Below are 17812 nucleotides of genomic sequence, written 5' to 3' on the forward strand. Positions count from 1 at the left end.
CCTTTTTTGGCGGGCTTCTTCTCCCGTTTTTCTGACAACCTGGCAGGGGTTAAATACATCCATATAGCCCCAGAGGCTATATGTGATGTATTTTTAGCCAGCATAGGTACTTTCATTGCTGCCCAGGGCGCCCCCCCCAGCGCCCTGCACCCTCAGTGACCGTTGGTATGAAGTGTGCTGAGAGCAATGGCGCACAGCTGCCGTGCTGTGCGCTACCTTAAGAAGACTGGGAAGTCTTCAGCCGCCGATTTCTGGACCTCTTCTCTCTTCAGCATCTGCAAGGGGGTCGGCGGCGCGGCTCCGGTGACCCATCCAGGCTGTACCTGTGATCGTCCCTCTGGAGCTAGTGTCCAGTAGCCTAAGAAGCCAATCCATCCTGCACGCAGGTGAGTTCACTTCTTCTCCCCTAAGTCCCTCGTTGCAGTGAGCCTGTTGCCAGCAGGACTCACTGAAAATAAAAAACCTAACAAAACTTTTACTCTAAGCAGCTCTTTAGGAGAGCCACCTAGATTGCACCCTTCTCGGCCGGGCACAAAAACCTAACTGAGGCTTGGAGGAGGGTCATAGGGGGAGGAGCCAGTGCACACCACCTGATCCTAAAGCTTTTACTTTTGTGCCCTGTCTCCTGCGGAGCCGCTATTCCCATGGTCCTGACGGAGTCCCCAGCATCCACTTAGGACGTCAGAGAAAAGCTCTATTCCAGCAGAGTAATTAGGTTTCAATCAGTGGTCAGCCTAATACATTTTTTACAGTACAAGTCACCCAATGCGAATAATACAATTTCAATCATGCCCATTTCGATATAAAATTGGGTGTTCCTTACATACTGTATGTTCTTGCACTGCCTAATGAGCTGAATGATCATTTTCATGTCATTGCTTCTACACGTACAGGAACAAGTTGGATACATCATGAAGGAATACAGTGACACTGTACAGAGAGCACAAAGGCTGTCAATCGCCAGAGAACACGTACTGACCGGACAAAAGAATTCTATTCATTTAGTAACTCTTGAAGACCTTGTGATTTATTTGCAGTGGTTAATATGCCATTTGCACTCAGTGAAGCCTATATACAACTATATCAGAGTAAGTCCATGACATTTGTTATACATAGATGTATAACAGTACTTATGTTATACAAACAAGCGTTGAATTGGGAAATCATTACTACGGTTCTAATAAAGGAAAATGTTCTATGTAAGACGAAAAATAAATTACAATGAATCAGGGGTTGGCTGGCAACTTTTAGACTGAGGGGAGGTAGACCCAAGTAAGTGGCCCAGCTTTTCTACCAGGGCACTGCAATGCGGAAACAAGCATGAGGATAGCCTCTGTATGTCTGGTTTGTCTAATGTGAGTCTGCCTACAATGGGCAGTTTAATCAGTAGAGGAACACCAGCCACTGCCAGTAATGCAGCACAGAGAGGTGGATTAGTGGATTCATGAAGGAGTGCAGGCTATGCAACCACAAGCTTAATTAATGATGTGACTGATGGCCAGGCAACAGTCAGAGAATGCTGCCCAGCTACTCTGTCTATAAATACAATGGGAGTAACTGCAGAGCATTTCCACAAATGTTGCTCTCAAATCAGTAATGTATGTGTAGTGCGCATCTGCGGCCCTCACTGAAGCAATTGTACCAGCCCAGCATATGGCACCCTTCCTCCCAGCCCAGCCCACTACTGCAATGAATGCAATTGGAGAAAAAATATTTTCCATGGATTTTCCAGTTATTTTTCCAAAAGCTTGTAGTACTGTTCATAAAACCTCCCTAACATGTGGGTCTATGTACTAAGCCTTGGAGTGAGATAAAGTACCAACCAACCAGCTCCTGTAGTTTCTCAAACCCAGCCTGTAACATGGCAGCTAGGAGCTGATTGTCTGGTACTTTATCTCTCTCCATTTTATCTCTCTCCAAGTCTTGATACATCTACCCCATGGCTCCTGTTGTTTGCCAATCAACTATCTGATCTGCTCACGCTAATTAAAGACTTATGAAAAAGTAGCTGGAAAAGTTGCCAGTATTCCCTTCACTAAGAGAATCTATCTATGGCATGCAAGACCCAAGGATACAAAAGAAAATTCCTTTACCATTTAATTTGGGTGTGGTATATTAAATTGACATTTAGAGTGTCAGCACTAGAATGTTGGCATGTTCTGAATACCAATATTGTTTGGTTATGTTGATATGGACAGAATGTCGACACTTCAAGAATGTTGACATTGAATGTTGACCGTCAGCATGTTGACAATGTAATTTTTGCATTGACTTGTCATCTAAACCTAACTGCCGCCTAACGCTAATCTAACCCTATGTCGACATTCTGACAATGTCTGCATTATGTCCATGTGGACATTGTGAATGTCGACTTGTTGAAGGTTGACATTCTGTCTAGATCAACATTCTGAATGTGGACATTCTTGTGTCCACTTTTATACTACACCCTTTCCCACTTCCCGTAGGTTACATGCAGGGTTGGACTGGCCCACAGGGGTATATGGGAAACCCCCGGTGGGCTCCACTTCCTGTGGCCCAACCTCCTTTTCTACGGATCAGGTTTCAGACTGTGCACTTGAATTATACATTATACATGTTACTGGAATACATAGGATATCCCGGCAGATGGGATGCCAGCTGTCAGTACAGTATACCGACAGCGGCATCCTGTTTGACGGAAACCTGGCAGCGAGTACCCTCGCAGGCTCACTGTGCTCGCCGCACATTGGGCATAGTGGCTCAATTCACTCGCCACAGGTTCTATTCTCACTTGATTGGTTGCGTGGACCCACCAACCGAGTGGGAATACTAAGCGTTTGTCGGGATTCTGGGCATCTGTATTTCACTGGCTGTCGGGATTCTGGCGTTGGTCTTCTGAACACTGGGATTCCAACAGCCGGTTAATTGACTGCACCTCATGTTACCTTATACTGCACAGGACTATGGTGTATTCTCTACAGTGTATTGCTGTTATTAAGCTGGTACATTATCATGCATGCACTAGCAGTATTTACTGTATATATTTATCAAGAGGTCCAGCCCATGCATTCTCTACTTGCTAGTCAAGTCTCTGTGGTGACTGGCCACACCCCTAAACAAGGGCCCCTATCACTGCCTTCCCCGGTGGCCCCTTCATGCTCCAGTCTGACACTGGTAACATCTGGGGCTGGGAGAGACCTATATGATTCCAGCAGTGTCGGACTGGGGCATTTAGGGCCCACTGGGGGGGATGCACATGTTTAGGGGTGTGGCTAGTCTGCAGAGGGGGTGTGGCCTGCCACCTTATTGATTTGACTAACCATTAGAAAGTGCAACGTCTGGGCCCCTTCATAAATATATACAGTAAATTCAGCTGCTGCATGCATGATAATGTACCAGATTAATAACAGCAATGCACTGTAGAAAATACACCATAGTCCAGTATAAGATAACATATGTATAATGTATAATTCAAGTGCACAGTCTAGAACCTGATCCTTAGAACAGGAGGTGGACCCAACGGTGGTTTCCCCTGTACCCCTGTGGGCCAGTCCAAGCCTGGATTCCAGGGATAATCATCTGCACAGAACTACTCTGGCTAGTGTGAGGCAGCATCTTAGGAAAAAAAATTTCTAGGTGTTACTGCAGCTTTAAAGAACAATTTCTTTGTCTCCTACAACTCAGTGCATTTATTTAAAATGTTATTACATTAAATATGTGTATCTGTATCATACTTTCAAATAAAAACAATTTAATATATCCACTGCTTTGGACATGTGACTTGTGCCTGCTAGGGTGCTTCAAAGATGGTTAATAAAAAAACAGTTTTAACTGTTGCAGTGAATGTTGCAACTCAGATTAAGGGTGTGTACACACGGTGAGATCCCTGCTATGTTCGATTTTGACTATGTGATTTCCCTTGAACTCCCCCAGAGACCAGATAGCACAGATTGTACAGATTTTGACTATCTGTGCTTGAAATTTTGTCTATGTACGATTTTGACTAAGTGCCAATTTTGACTATACTTTGTACTAGATTGTACACTAGATAGTCAAGATTGTCTTGCCTGCACAGTCTATCTAGCCTTACGATACCGACCCCACGGGAGCGTGCATCGGGATCGAATCTGTATCGCAAGCTGCCTAGCACCATGAGATATGCACTAACTTTTCATAAGATTTTGACTATATAGCCAAAATCTTACAGATTTATCTCACCGTGTGTACACACCCTAAGGGTTCAGATGCCAATTTGTAGCATTTTGTCATGGAGTACTTGTGAATATTTTAGAATATTACAGATATACATTACTAATATGCACACACAATGAAATAGCTGTGAGGAAATCAGGATATGGGTGCCCTCTCCTGGGGTAGATGGGCACCTTCAAACACACAGCAGCCAGGAAACAGCACACCAGTTCAGGGTTTTCAGCAATCTAGCCATAGCTAGTTTTATTGTACAGTACAAAGACAAAAGATGAGCGGGTTCGGATTTAACGCCAGAATTAACGCCAGTTCGGTTTTATCCGGATTTTTTCTATTGGCTATCCAAAACACGTGACATCCGTGAGCCAATAAGATGCCGTTTTGAGAACCGAGTAAATCCGAGTAAAACCGAGTAAAACCGAACCCGCTCATCTCTACAAAAACATACAAATAAGTCCTAACTAAACATAATAGATTTCCTCTCTCAGAATGGTGGGACCTAATGCTCCTACCATAAACACAGGCATATGCACAGTACTTACAGTCGGTAAATCACAGTGTCTCATAACAGGCCTGTTGTCTGTTTCCCAAGGTAGTGAAACCCTGAACAAAGCCCTGTCCCAGCTAATATCAGCCTCTTACGGGCGCAGGCCCTAATTAGCCTGCTCTCAGTCTGAACGCCTAAAAATCCAAAATGCGCTTTATGTGTGGAGTCCATCCATTTCTCTCACACCCATATCCCCAGTACCCATTATCCAGCTTTTACAAAAAATATAGCCCAGACTCTGATCAAGTCTATTTAGCAGAAACAGACCTTTCCTGGGGGTTTAAATCACATAGGTCAAAAACCTGGGACAAACATATCTCCTGTTTATCACTTTGCCAGTGCTTTTATCACATAGGGTAAGTTTTATCTTTGCAAAACCATATAGTACTACTATTCTAAACCCTTCCGTAACCAAAACAAGGGTCACCTTGCTGTTTACAATAGGCCTCATGACCTTCATCTTATTTAATTAGATGGAGGTCCTGATCCATGCTGACAATTATTTTAAGGTTCATCCTTAGACTATATATAAATAACATTTGTAAGCCATTAACAAATCACCATGGTGCATTGTAATATTTCTTTATATGAATATTTTTAGAGCTTACAGTACCTGCCAACATCTGAGCTCGCTGAGGAAGTCCATAAGTCATATTTAAATGATAATGAATGTCACCACCTCGGTGGGTTTGGATCTGTCTCTTTAAGTGCTCAGGACCGCACAGAAAAGGCTGGTGAGAAATGTGTTCTATATTAAAAGGGTTTAGAAGCAGACTAATAAATACTATCTATTATATACATCAAAACATGCTATAATCTTTATTTGTGCACTGCGGATGCCTATCTATTCTGTGTTGCGTTTCTCATACAGTTTAGCATGATAAATATTTCCTATAAGGTTTACCGTTTTAAGCTTTATTGCAGTCTTGCATTCCTAGCTGAGCAATGACAGACTAAATTTAGTGTTGCGTCTGCAGCATGGCCACATCACTACACAGAGACAGTTACAGATTGCATTAACAGGAGTTATCTTATTGATTGCCTATCCAGGGGGGTAATTCCAAGTTGATCGCAGCAGGATTTTTGATAGCAATTGGGCAAAACCATGTGCAGATTGAACACACCCCACCCAAATCTATCTCTCTCTGCACATGTTATATCTGCCAACCCCTGCAGTGCACATAGGCCCTCATTCCGAGTCGTTCGCTCTGTATTTTTCATCGCATCGCAATGAAAATCCGCTTAGTACGCATGCGCAATATTCGCACTGCGACTGCGAAAAGTAATTTAACAATGAAGATAGTATTTTTACTCACGGCTTTTTCATCGCTCCGGCGATCGTAATGTGATTGACAGGAAATGGGTGTTACTGGGCGGAAACACGGCGTTTTATGGGCGTGTGGTTGAAAACGCTACCGTTTCCGGAAAAAACGCAGGAGTGGCTGGAGAAACGGGGGAGTGTCTGAGCGAACGCTGGGTGTGTTTGTGACGTCAAACCAGGAACGACAAGCACTGAACTGATCGCACAGGCAGAGTAAGGTTGAAGTTACTCAGAAACTGCAAAGTAGTTTGTAATCGCAATATTGCGATTACATCGGTCGCAATTTTAAGAAGCTAAGATACACTCCCAGTAGGCGTAGGCTTAGCGTGTGTAACTCTGCTAAATTCGCCTTGCGACCGATCAACTCGGAATGAGGGCCATAGTTTTGCCCAATTGCTATCAAAAATCCTGCTGCGATCAACTTGGAATTACCCCCCTAGGTACGATGATACATTAGCTGTTTTCTCATTTGGACAAATTGTAATGAGAGTGTCAAAATATGGCTATTATGATCAATACATTTTCAATATTCTCACACATATAGGAGTAGACTTGAATATGGGCACATGTTACTATTAAACTATGTAATGTTTAAATGTAATTAACTCTTTGAGTACATGGTTTAGTGCTTTTTGAGTACATTAACATTTTTTGGTTTCTTTTTTTGTGAAGTACATAAATGGGAAGACGATGACCTACCGCAGCACCAGACAGAAACTGAACGGATAAAGCCACATCTCCAACATTTACTGTCTGCTTTTAGAATAGAGTATGATACGAATAAGCTTAAGAGCACAGCTAACGAGATGGAGCTGCTTTCTCTGGTAGGACAACGTTACTCTGATAATTCTGTACATACTGTGCACCAGGTGGCAGTACTGATCAACAAGTCTTCTACTGTCAGAGAGCTGGCAGACAACCCCCAGTAATCATGAGTATTCATTCTCATACATGTATCTGCAACAACAATATTATTATTATTATTATTATTATTATTATTATTATATGGGTCCCTATTCACAAGTTTATAATCTATAGGAAATCATAACTTGGATACAAAAGTGCTACAGTTTGTAATGGGAAATCAAGTATTAAGTATCCCCTGAATGTATCTATGTGGGACCGCAGCAGATCTATTCTGTGGTTTCTCTTTGCAATTGCAGCCCATATAGGCATCTATTAAGGTTGCTTTAATGCCAAGTTTACCAAGCTCTGAAATGCTCCAGGACAAGGAGGCATACTACAAAAAATAATAAATTTGCAGCGCGATGTTACTGTAGGACCAGCATGTTGGTTTGGAGGTCAGAAGGTTGTTTTAGTACAGAAGGAGAATGAGCATAAGTTGTGCATGACCTGTGTAAATGACAGGTAGTTTAGAAAAGTAGCCTAGGGAGGGGATGTAGTCAAAATTTAGAGTGGTTTAGAGCATGGTAATATGTACTATTCGGGATGTAGTCCTGATCCCGGCGGTCAGCAAACCGACGCCGGGATCCTGACCACCAGAATGCCGGCAGGGGGCCGAGTGCTATTCCCACTCTTGGGTGTCCACAACACCCATAGAGTGGGAATAGAACCTGTGGCGAGCACGGGCTAACCGCCGGATCGCTGCCGGGGATCTCAACCGCTGGTCAACCGCCAGGATCTGGACAGCCGGTCAAGCATAATAGTTACAAAACGCATACTATACATGTGGGTTTTATTTGTTAGATATAAGTACAATACTTAGCAAGCACACGGTGCCAATAATGTTACATGTGCAGGTAATTGATTATCTCTTTAATTGCTGTGATGTCACCTATATACAGTATTTCACAACTGACTCTCTCTTATTCCCACTATTTTCTTATCTTCTTCTCCATCTTCTGTAACACTAGAACCCCTTTCACATTGCACAAATAACCCGGTATCGACCCGGTATATTGCCGCGGTCGACACGGGTCCATGTGCGGTGTGAAAGGGGCCATGGAGAATTCCCGGGTTACCTGATCCGGTAATTCAACCTGTGTTATAAGAAGGGTTATTCCTGGGTTGAACACTGGGGTAATGTGGCAGTGCGAACGGGTTCCAACCCGTTCACTACATGAGCTCATCCCGACTCGTTCACTACATGAGCACATCCCGACTCGTTCACTACATGAGCTCATCTCCCAGCGCCGCCTCTGCGCCGCTATGGCAACCCGACTTGGCATATTGCCGGGTCGGGAAGCCTGCTGTTATGGTCCAATGCCGGATCCCACCTGGGAAGAACCCGTTTTCAATTCCCGGGTGGGATCCAGCATTGGAGATGTGAAAGGGATATAGGTGTTTGCTTGTAAGAAGCTTTATTTACACTAAGACTTGGTATTTTTAAATACTAAAGAATCTGATTTCTGTTATATCAGAATACAATAATTATATATAATCAGTGTTTGGTATAATCCACATGGAGATTATGGATACTGGCATGCACATAGTGGCACAAATGGAAGATATTGTATGTATGTACTACTTAGGAGCGGAATATAGGGTAATTTCTGTTTCATTTTGAGTAACAGTTACGTTTCCTACTGCTGTAGGTTGTTGCTAAATTCCGAAGTACATTTAGCAAGCAACAGACCATGAGAACTTTCCCAATGTATGATTCTGGAATGGAAACAACAGATGGATGGGGCTTCAGAGGTCCATGTAAGGCTTTTAAGAAGACTGCGAACTGGCTTCAGTTTGTAAAGGTATACTGGATGAAATTTAAGAAAACTAGCCATACTTTTCATTTACATTCAAGTTAACTAGGATGTAAAATACTGTCTACATAAATGAATACTATAACAAGGATTTTTTATCTACAGTATATATATTCCATCTGTCTAGTCTTCTAACTACAATATTCAATGCACCTGTAGTGATCACAGATAACAATGGACCTAGCAACTATCCATTCCGTGGATAAATGAAAAGACTTCCGTTAACATTTATTTTACTTACTAGCTTTTGCAACATTGTACGGTTTTACCTGTTTATACAGTATAACAATAACAAGAATACACACATCTGGCACACCCAATTCATTACACCTATCTACCTCACATTACTGTATTGCCTGCTATCTTGTATTGCCAGTTCGTTGAGGCTTATATAGAGTTTGACACAGGTTCATTATTGCATGTTTTTTTAACATTCCGCATGCATCGTAGCTGCAGTTATAGGTGATTCAGAGTCGTATATAAAACAATGATAATAATAACTCAGGCGCATTTTCCCTTACGACCAAAGGGTTTACCAAGTGTTAATGAGGGTATTTGCACATTGGCTTAATTGAGGGCATGTTGATGGAATTGCAGGCTATGCCGAGTTGTGATTTCAGATGGATCTCTTGCACCAGGGATAGGGGTGGTTCAAATGCATGCTGATAATGATGATGACTAGGTTACCATATTCAGGGTATTTTTATGGGGTTGTGTCTTTTGTAGACATGCCTCCATTTAGCCAGGCTCCCAACTCAGCCCACTCACCTCTTCCTGATGGCTGTTTGATGATGTAGTGGCTCATGATTGAGGGGGATGCAAATTTGACTGTGCTGCCCTGCTCTCAGGTACATAGGATTGGTTTCTCTCAATCCCTGTGTAGTCAATGCGGTCACACAGATGCATACAAGAACTCACAGTGTTGAATATCTGCATTTCTACAGCGGGATACATTGGTTTCCACAGGATAACATTGGGGCGTAGAGTGGATCTTGATCCAGAGGCACCAACAGACTAAAGCTTTAGGCTGTCCCAGGATGCATTGGGGCCACCCCTATAAACCCCGCCTCCAGGCACTGAGAGCTCAGTTTTGAGTTGGTGTCTGCAGCAGCAGGTCACCTAACAGGAGGGCTGCATTGGGCAGCTCCGAAAAAGCTTTTTTAGAAGATTTCTTCAACTGGGCTGTCAGCGCTGTATGTCAGGGTGACACTTCAGCGCTGCAGCTCAATCAGCTCCCAAGCGACATCGCATACTCCCGCGGCTCTGTTCCCGGGTACTTGTGGGCGCTCTCCTGAATCGCGTGGCTGCTACGGGGAGAAGGTAAGAGGGTCAGGCCCGGCGGGACCCGCCATTAAATCGCATTCCATCCGCAACCAAGGGAGATGGGTCGCGGCAATGGCGTGGACACTGTCACCGAGCAGGGACCCCACTAGACCGCCAGGGTGTAAGAATACAGGTCGGGTGTACTAACTCCCCATTTAATAAGGCTCTGTAGTACCAGCGGTGGAAGTCCAGCATAGGGGAACCGGTGCTTGACCTGTAGCCCTTTCCCCGGCCCAGAGCGCCATCTCCACATAGATTTCCCGCCTTGGAGCTGCCTCACACTCTCCCTCATTCCCTGACAGACGCTGGGCGCCATCTTCTGAGCATAGTTGCTACTGGTCTCTGGGATTGCAGGGCAAGGTCTCCCTTGTAAAGCCACCTGTATACAGCGCTGTGACTTTACAAACACTTGAGTATTTTAAATGTCTTTATACAGCGTTAGTTAAGAAAGTGTACCTGTCCCAGAATATATTGTGTGAGTATTCTAGGACCGTGCTGCGTGTGTGTATGTATATATATATATATATATATATATAATGTATATATAGACAAATTGTAAGAGCCCGGCACTCCTATGTACCTTCAAAGAAAAAACGCTATGGTGCCCTCCTGGTGACGCTAGGTCACTAAATATGTCGTGGAAAGAAGGCGGCACTCATTCAGACTCCTGTGCAAGTGATTAGGTCATTTATTTAGACCAGGGTGGCCTAAATAAATGACCTAATCACTTGCACAGGAGTCTGAATGAGTGCCGCCTTCTTTCCACGACATATATATATATATATATATATATATATTCTAGTTCAGTGCATCTTTATTGTGATAATAATTTCTGCATTGCCTATGACTGTGTGTGCCTGTATCTGCTGTGTGGTTTCAGTCTCAGTGTTTTCCAGATATAACTGTCACTATATTCTGTACCCTAAGAGGCTAGGTGCATCTGGGTCTGTTAATATAGTGCGATACAGCATTTATCCAATACGTATATTCTACTGTGTACTCAGTCACATAATACCGGATTTAGTCGCAGGTGTTGCACTTTGTCTGGCAATATTGTACTTACTCGCTCTGTTGTTGCATTCTCACGTAATGTTTAACAGAAAGGGCAGTAAATCAGTGGAAGCTCCTGCATCATGCAGAGCATGCTCCAGGGATTTTCCAGAGGGAGAAGTGTTATATGACGGTCTGTGTACTAAATGTCATGCGCCTCCCAGTCAGTCTGCAGCTCATGCAATGGAGCACCCTGGGCTGCGTTCACCAACCTACTGGGTACACTGGTGAAATGCATAGCGCTCACTATGTGACCACCAGTGCACTGCACCTCATATTGTTCCTATGGTTAATCCGCCTTGGGCGGGAAAAAAATGATTAACCAACTGCAGCAATGTATCAGTCTTTGGTTAGACAGAAACCTACACCAGGTCACTCCCGTATAGCTGGGTCCTCTAAACTGTCTGCTTCCTCCTCGCAATCCAAACTGTGGTGAGTTCCCTCCTGAGTGCAGGAGTAGATTGTGCCGGTACCTCAGTCCCAGAGAGGTAGAGGTTATTATTCGACCCTGTTTCTGTCCCAAAACGTAGTGGGTTGTTCCGGCCTATACTAAATCTCAAATCTTTGAACAAGTTTGTGAGGGTGGTATTCAGTATACCGGTTGTTGGGATCCCGGCGCACAGTATACCGGCGTTGGAATCCCGACAACCGGCATACTGACACCTATTCTCCCTCTTGGGGGTCCACGACCCCCCTGGATGGAGAATAGATGGTGTGGTGCGCGTAGTGCAGCGAGCCCGCAAGGGGCTCATTTGCAATAGCCCCACTGTCTGCAAGCCAGCGGTTGGGATCCCGGTGCCGGTATGCTGGCCTCCGGGGGCCCGGCCACTGGCAACTCATACCACACCCGTTTTGAGAGTGTCCAGGTTTCATATTGAAACACTGTGCTCCATTGTACTGGCTAGGGAATCTGGAAACTATATGGTATCCCTGGATATACAGGATCTATACCTACATATACCTTTTGCCATAGCGCATCAGCAGTTTCTGCAGTTTGCTAATGGCAACCTCCATTCCAATTCCAGGCTCTGCCATTTGGACTGGCTATGGATCAGTCGGATCTTCACAAGGTCATGGCTGTTAATGACGGCTCATCTCTGTTGCCCAGTGGCGTAAGTTTGTCCCAGTTGCCCGGAGGCAAGAAAAATACTGGTGCCCCCCCATACATATATATATATATATATATATATATATATATATATACATATATAGAGAAAAAGATCTGGCGGCACTCAGGAGACTATGTCAACCAATATGAATTTTTATTGGAGCAACATCCAACAATTGTTTCGGGCCTCCGCCCGTCGTCAGGGATGCAAGTCACATTAAAGACATACATTTTATACCCCCATATGAACCTCCCACCACATGTGAAACATAAAGATTAATCATCTCACCTGCAGGCCCACTCACCGTGACGAACGCCACACTGCTAGCCGCCGCCACGAGCCATTCCGCTCATCAGCCGCTGCCGCACAGCAGATGACGTCATCAAGGGGCGCCCGCAAGGAGACGGAAACCCAGCATGGAAATCGGTTACCTAGGTAACCAAAACAACAACACAAAACGAACAAACATTAATATAATCTGACATTACTAATATACATACAAATATAAAGTGAAAACACAAAAAATACATAATATATCATGATAAAAACAAGCTATGGGATGCTGTACTGTAAACATTCCCAAAAGTAAAAGATTAATATATGTGGCATATAAACGAGTATATAAAACCATGTTTCTCACGGCATCAGCTGGGTACTGGGTGTATCAATTATCATTGTAGATAATCCATAATAAATTCAGAAGGATATATTTTATGTGTGATTAAAGATTTATAGAAAACTATGTAGCCCATGCTGTTCATTTAGGCCTTTAGGGGCCAATGTGTCTAATCTAAAAATCCAACGGCACTCCAATTGGAGTAGCCTTTTGCCCCTATCTCCACCCCGAATTGATGCCGGAACATGATCGATAAGCTTACTCCTAATACTCGCAATGCTGTGCGATTGTTGCTCACAATGGCGGGCCATGGGTTGATCACTAGATCCTGACTCTAAAGCAGCCCTAATAGCTGACCGATGGTTAGCCATCCTCTCCTTGAATTGGCATTCTGTCTTGCCCACGTAGTGCAATCCACATGGGCAAGACAGTACATAGATTACAAATCTTGAAGTACAGGTGAGAGGGAAATTAATCGTGTATTTCTTACCCGATCTTGGGTGTGAAATATAATCACCCACCAACATAGAGCGACAGGTGACACATCCAATGCACCTGAAACATCCAGGCTTCCGCGATAGAAAGTGCTGTTTGGGTTTGGCCTTCACTAGTTCTGTTACATCAACTTTTACAAGCAAATCCTTCAAGTTTTTGCCTCTAGAATATGCTGGCATTACTCGGGTATTGAGTAGACCTGGGAGATCCTTATCCGTGTTGATAATGGGCCAAAACTTTTTAATTTCCCTATTTGTGTTGTTACTTGCTTCAGTGAATCTATTGACCCAGGGAATCTTTTGTATCCCATTATCTGCCACGATCTTACTCTTTAAAGATATCTCTCTAGGAATCTCTAGGACCCTTTGTTTGGTGGCCATGTTGGTGGGTGATTATATTTCACACCCGAGATCGGGTAAGAAATACACGATTAATTTCCCTCTCACCTGTACTTCAAGATTTGTAATCTATGTACTGTCTTGCCCATGTGGATTGCACTACGTGGGCAAGACAGAATGCCAATTCAAGGAGAGGATGGCTAACCATCGGTCAGCTATTAGGGCTGCTTTAGAGTCAGGATCTAGTGATCAACCCATGGCCCGCCATTGTGTGCAACAATCGCACAGCATTGCGAGTATTAGGAGTAAGCTTATCGATCATGTTCCGGCATCAATTCGGGGTGGAGATAGGGGCAAAAGGCTACTCCAATTGGAGTGCCGTTGGATTTTTAGATTAGACACATTGGCCCCTAAAGGCCTAAATGAACAGCATGGGCTACATAGTTTTCTATAAATCTTTAATCACACATAAAATATATCCTTCTGAATTTATTATGGATTATCTAAAATGATAATTGATACACCCAGTACCCAGCTGATGCCGTGAGAAACATGGTTTTATATACTCGTTTATATGCCACATATATTAATCTTTTACTTTTGGGAATGTTTACAGTACAGCGTCCCATAGCTTGTTTTTATCATGATATATTATGTATTGTTTGTGTTTTCACTTTATATTTGTATGTATATTAGTAATGTCAGATTATATTAATGTTTGTTCGTTTTGTGTTGTTGTTTTGGTTACCTAGGTAACCGATTTCCATGCTGGGTTTCCGTCTCCTTGCGGGCGCCCCTTGATGACGTCATCTGCTGTGCGGCAGCGGCTGATGAGCGGAATGGCTCGTGGCGGCGGCTAGCAGTGTGGCGTTCGTCACGGTGAGTGGGCCTGCAGGTGAGATGATTAATCTTTATGTTTCACATGTGGTGGGAGGTTCATATGGGGGTATAAAATGTATGTCTTTAATGTGACTTGCATCCCTGACGACGGGCGGAGGCCCGAAACAATTGTTGGATGTTGCTCCAATAAAAATTCATATTGGTTGACATAGTCTCCTGAGTGCCGCCAGATCTTTTTCTCTACAATTGGATGTTTTCATCTCATGGAGGGCACCGGAGCAGTTTTGGCCCATTATCAACACGGATAAGGATCTCCCAGGTCTACTCAATACCCGAGTAATGCCAGCATATTCTAGAGGCAAAAACTTGAAGGATTTGCTTGTAAAAGTTGATGTAACAGAACTAGTGAAGGCCAAACCCAAACAGCACTTTCTATCGCGGAAGCCTGGATGTTTCAGGTGCATTGGATGTGTCACCTGTCGCTCTATGTTGGTGGGTGATTATATTTCACACCCGAGATCGGGTAAGAAATACACGATTAATTTCCCTCTCACCTGTACTTCAAGATTTGTAATCTATGTACTGTCTTGCCCATGTGGATTGCACTACGTGGGCAAGACAGAATGCCAATTCAAGGAGAGGATGGCTAACCATCGGTCAGCTATTAGGGCTGCTTTAGAGTCAGGATCTAGTGATCAACCCATGGCCCGCCATTGTGTGCAACAATCGCACAGCATTGCGAGTATTAGGAGTAAGCTTATCGATCATGTTCCGGCATCAATTCGGGGTGGAGATAGGGGCAAAAGGCTACTCCAATTGGAGTGCCGTTGGATTTTTAGATTAGACACATTGGCCCCTAAAGGCCTAAATGAACAGCATGGGCTACATAGTTTTCTATAAATCTTTAATCACACATAAAATATATCCTTCTGAATTTATTATGGATTATCTAAAATGATAATTGATACACCCAGTACCCAGCTGATGCCGTGAGAAACATGGTTTTATATACTCGTTTATATGCCACATATATTAATCTTTTACTTTTGGGAATGTTTACAGTACAGCGTCCCATAGCTTGTTTTTATCATGATATATTATGTATTTTTTGTGTTTTCACTTTATATTTGTATGTATATTAGTAATGTCAGATTATATTAATGTTTGTTCGTTTTGTGTTGTTGTTTTGGTTACCTAGGTAACCGATTTCCATGCTGGGTTTCCGTCTCCTTGCGGGCGCCCCTTGATGACGTCATCTGCTGTGCGGCAGCGGCTGATGAGCGGAATGGCTCGTGGCGGCGGCTAGCAGTGTGGCGTTCGTCACGGTGAGTGGGCCTGCAGGTGAGATGATTAATCTTTATGTTTCACATGTGGTGGGAGGTTCATATGGGGGTATAAAATGTATGTCTTTAATGTGACTTGCATCCCTGACGACGGGCGGAGGCCCGAAACAATTGTTGGATGTTGCTCCAATAAAAATTCATATTGGTTGACATAGTCTCCTGAGTGCCGCCAGATCTTTTTCTCTACAATTGGATGTTTTCATCTCATGGAGGGCACCGGAGCAGTTTCTGCATTAGCATGGGGAGTGCCGGCCACTTTGCTTCTATATATACATATATATACATAATTTGCTCCTGCATATAACAAGCCTGCAGATTCTGACTATATGAAGCTACTACAAAACCATTGCAACTAGGCAGATCTATGTAGGGGTCCAGCCACACACTACACTGCTCAGTCCCTCACAATGCTGATTATTTATCTGACAATTAATTTGCAAGTGTCATATCCAGGATTAGAACCCACAACCTATTACACTGGAAGCATGCACCTCACTGAAGGAGATATCTGCTGTTGCATAGGAAGTGTGAGAATTCTAACTATATGAAGTTACTTGTAATTATCAGAGAAATAACTTCATATAGTTAGAATTCTCATGCTTCCTTTATATGAGCAAATAGCTTCATCAGTAAGGTGTCTGCTTCCAATATATCTATAAAAAAGAGGGTGTGATTTTTAAGGTGTAGTGGTTAGTGGGGAAGTCAGCTACGGAAGAGTTACCGGCTGCTGTCTATTAACTTAATTGATTAATGTCGCTGAGCACACAGAACAGGAGGAGAAGTGCCCCCCTTCAAAGCAGGAGCCCGGCGGCAGTTGACTCCGTTGCCTCCCAGAGTTCTGCCCCTGCTGTCGCCAGGGAGTCGGCATCCTGCCGTATCTAGACGACCTGATGATTCTGGCAAATTCCCACGAAGTCCTCCTCTGTTATCTGCAACTGAAGGTAACTTTCCTGCAAGCCCACGGGTGGCTTATCTAATGGAAGAAGTCCTCACTGGTCCCAGCTCAGAGTATGGTGTACCTAGGGGAAAGGGGGGGGGGGGCACTCCTGGACACACACAGTCAGAAGACTGGTTCTGTCTCCAGAAAAAGTCCTTAAGATTCAGGACAGGATAAGATGCTTCCTCAGTTGTCCTAGAGCGTTTATACACTCGGCAATGCAAGTACTTGGCCTGATGGTGTCGGCCTTCAACAGAGTGCGCTCAATTTAATTCCTGCCCACTACACAGGTTAATCCTGTCCAAGTGGGATGGCCTGCCTCATTGGATCAGATTTCACATGATCTCTTTGACCTGTTGCTGACCTGGTGAATCCGGAACCAGCAAGAGCAGGGGCTGTCCCTTCTGGGTCCACAACTGGGGTTTGCGGACAACGAACGCCTGTCTGAGGGAATGGGGAGCGGTGTTGGAGCAACGCTTTTTTCAAGGTCGTTGGATCAAGGAGGAATCACTCCTCCCAATAAATATTCTGGAGCTGAGGGCAGTGTTCAATGTAATTTCTCGCCCTACCTCTAATACAGAACAGGCCTGTTCAGGTACGATCAGTACCACAGTGGCATACATAAACCATCAAGGTGGCTCTCGGAGTCGCATGACAAGGATGGAAGTGTCAAAAATCCTTTGTCGGGCCGAACGCCATCTGCCAGCCATATCGGCAGTGTTCATTCCGGGTGTCCTGAACTGAGAAACGGACTTCATCAGTCGCCAGGACGTGCATGCCGGAGGGTGGAGTCTTCATCCAGAAGTCTTTCGACTCCTAGTGGACAGGTGGTGTTTTCCTGACGTAGACTTAATGGCGTCTCGACACAATCACAAGGTTCCGGTCTTCGGATCAAGGACCAGGGATCCTCAAGCAGCGTTCATGGATGCACTGGCAGTTCCATGGAACTTTCGGCTGCCCTACGTGTTCCCTCCAGTGTCTCCTG

At 44.1% G+C, this 17812-nt stretch overlaps 1 protein-coding gene across 4 annotated transcripts in view; it reads left to right on the forward strand.

The window, feature by feature from the left end:
* LOC134909816 (uncharacterized) overlaps nt 1–17812 on the forward strand; it is a 366238-nt gene that overhangs the window by 42378 nt on the left and 306048 nt on the right. For all 4 annotated transcript variants that reach the window (XM_063917096.1, XM_063917098.1, XM_063917097.1 and 1 more), the window contains 4 exons: nt 894–1088; nt 5337–5469; nt 6729–6880; nt 8612–8764. In XM_063917096.1, coding sequence (XP_063773166.1) covers nt 894–1088; nt 5337–5469; nt 6729–6880; nt 8612–8764 — 633 coding nt within the window. The remainder of the gene's footprint in view (nt 1–893; nt 1089–5336; nt 5470–6728; nt 6881–8611; nt 8765–17812) is intronic.

This window comes from Pseudophryne corroboree, chromosome 4 (assembly GCF_028390025.1).
Source record: "Pseudophryne corroboree isolate aPseCor3 chromosome 4, aPseCor3.hap2, whole genome shotgun sequence".
Lineage (NCBI taxonomy): Eukaryota > Metazoa > Chordata > Amphibia > Anura > Myobatrachidae > Pseudophryne > Pseudophryne corroboree.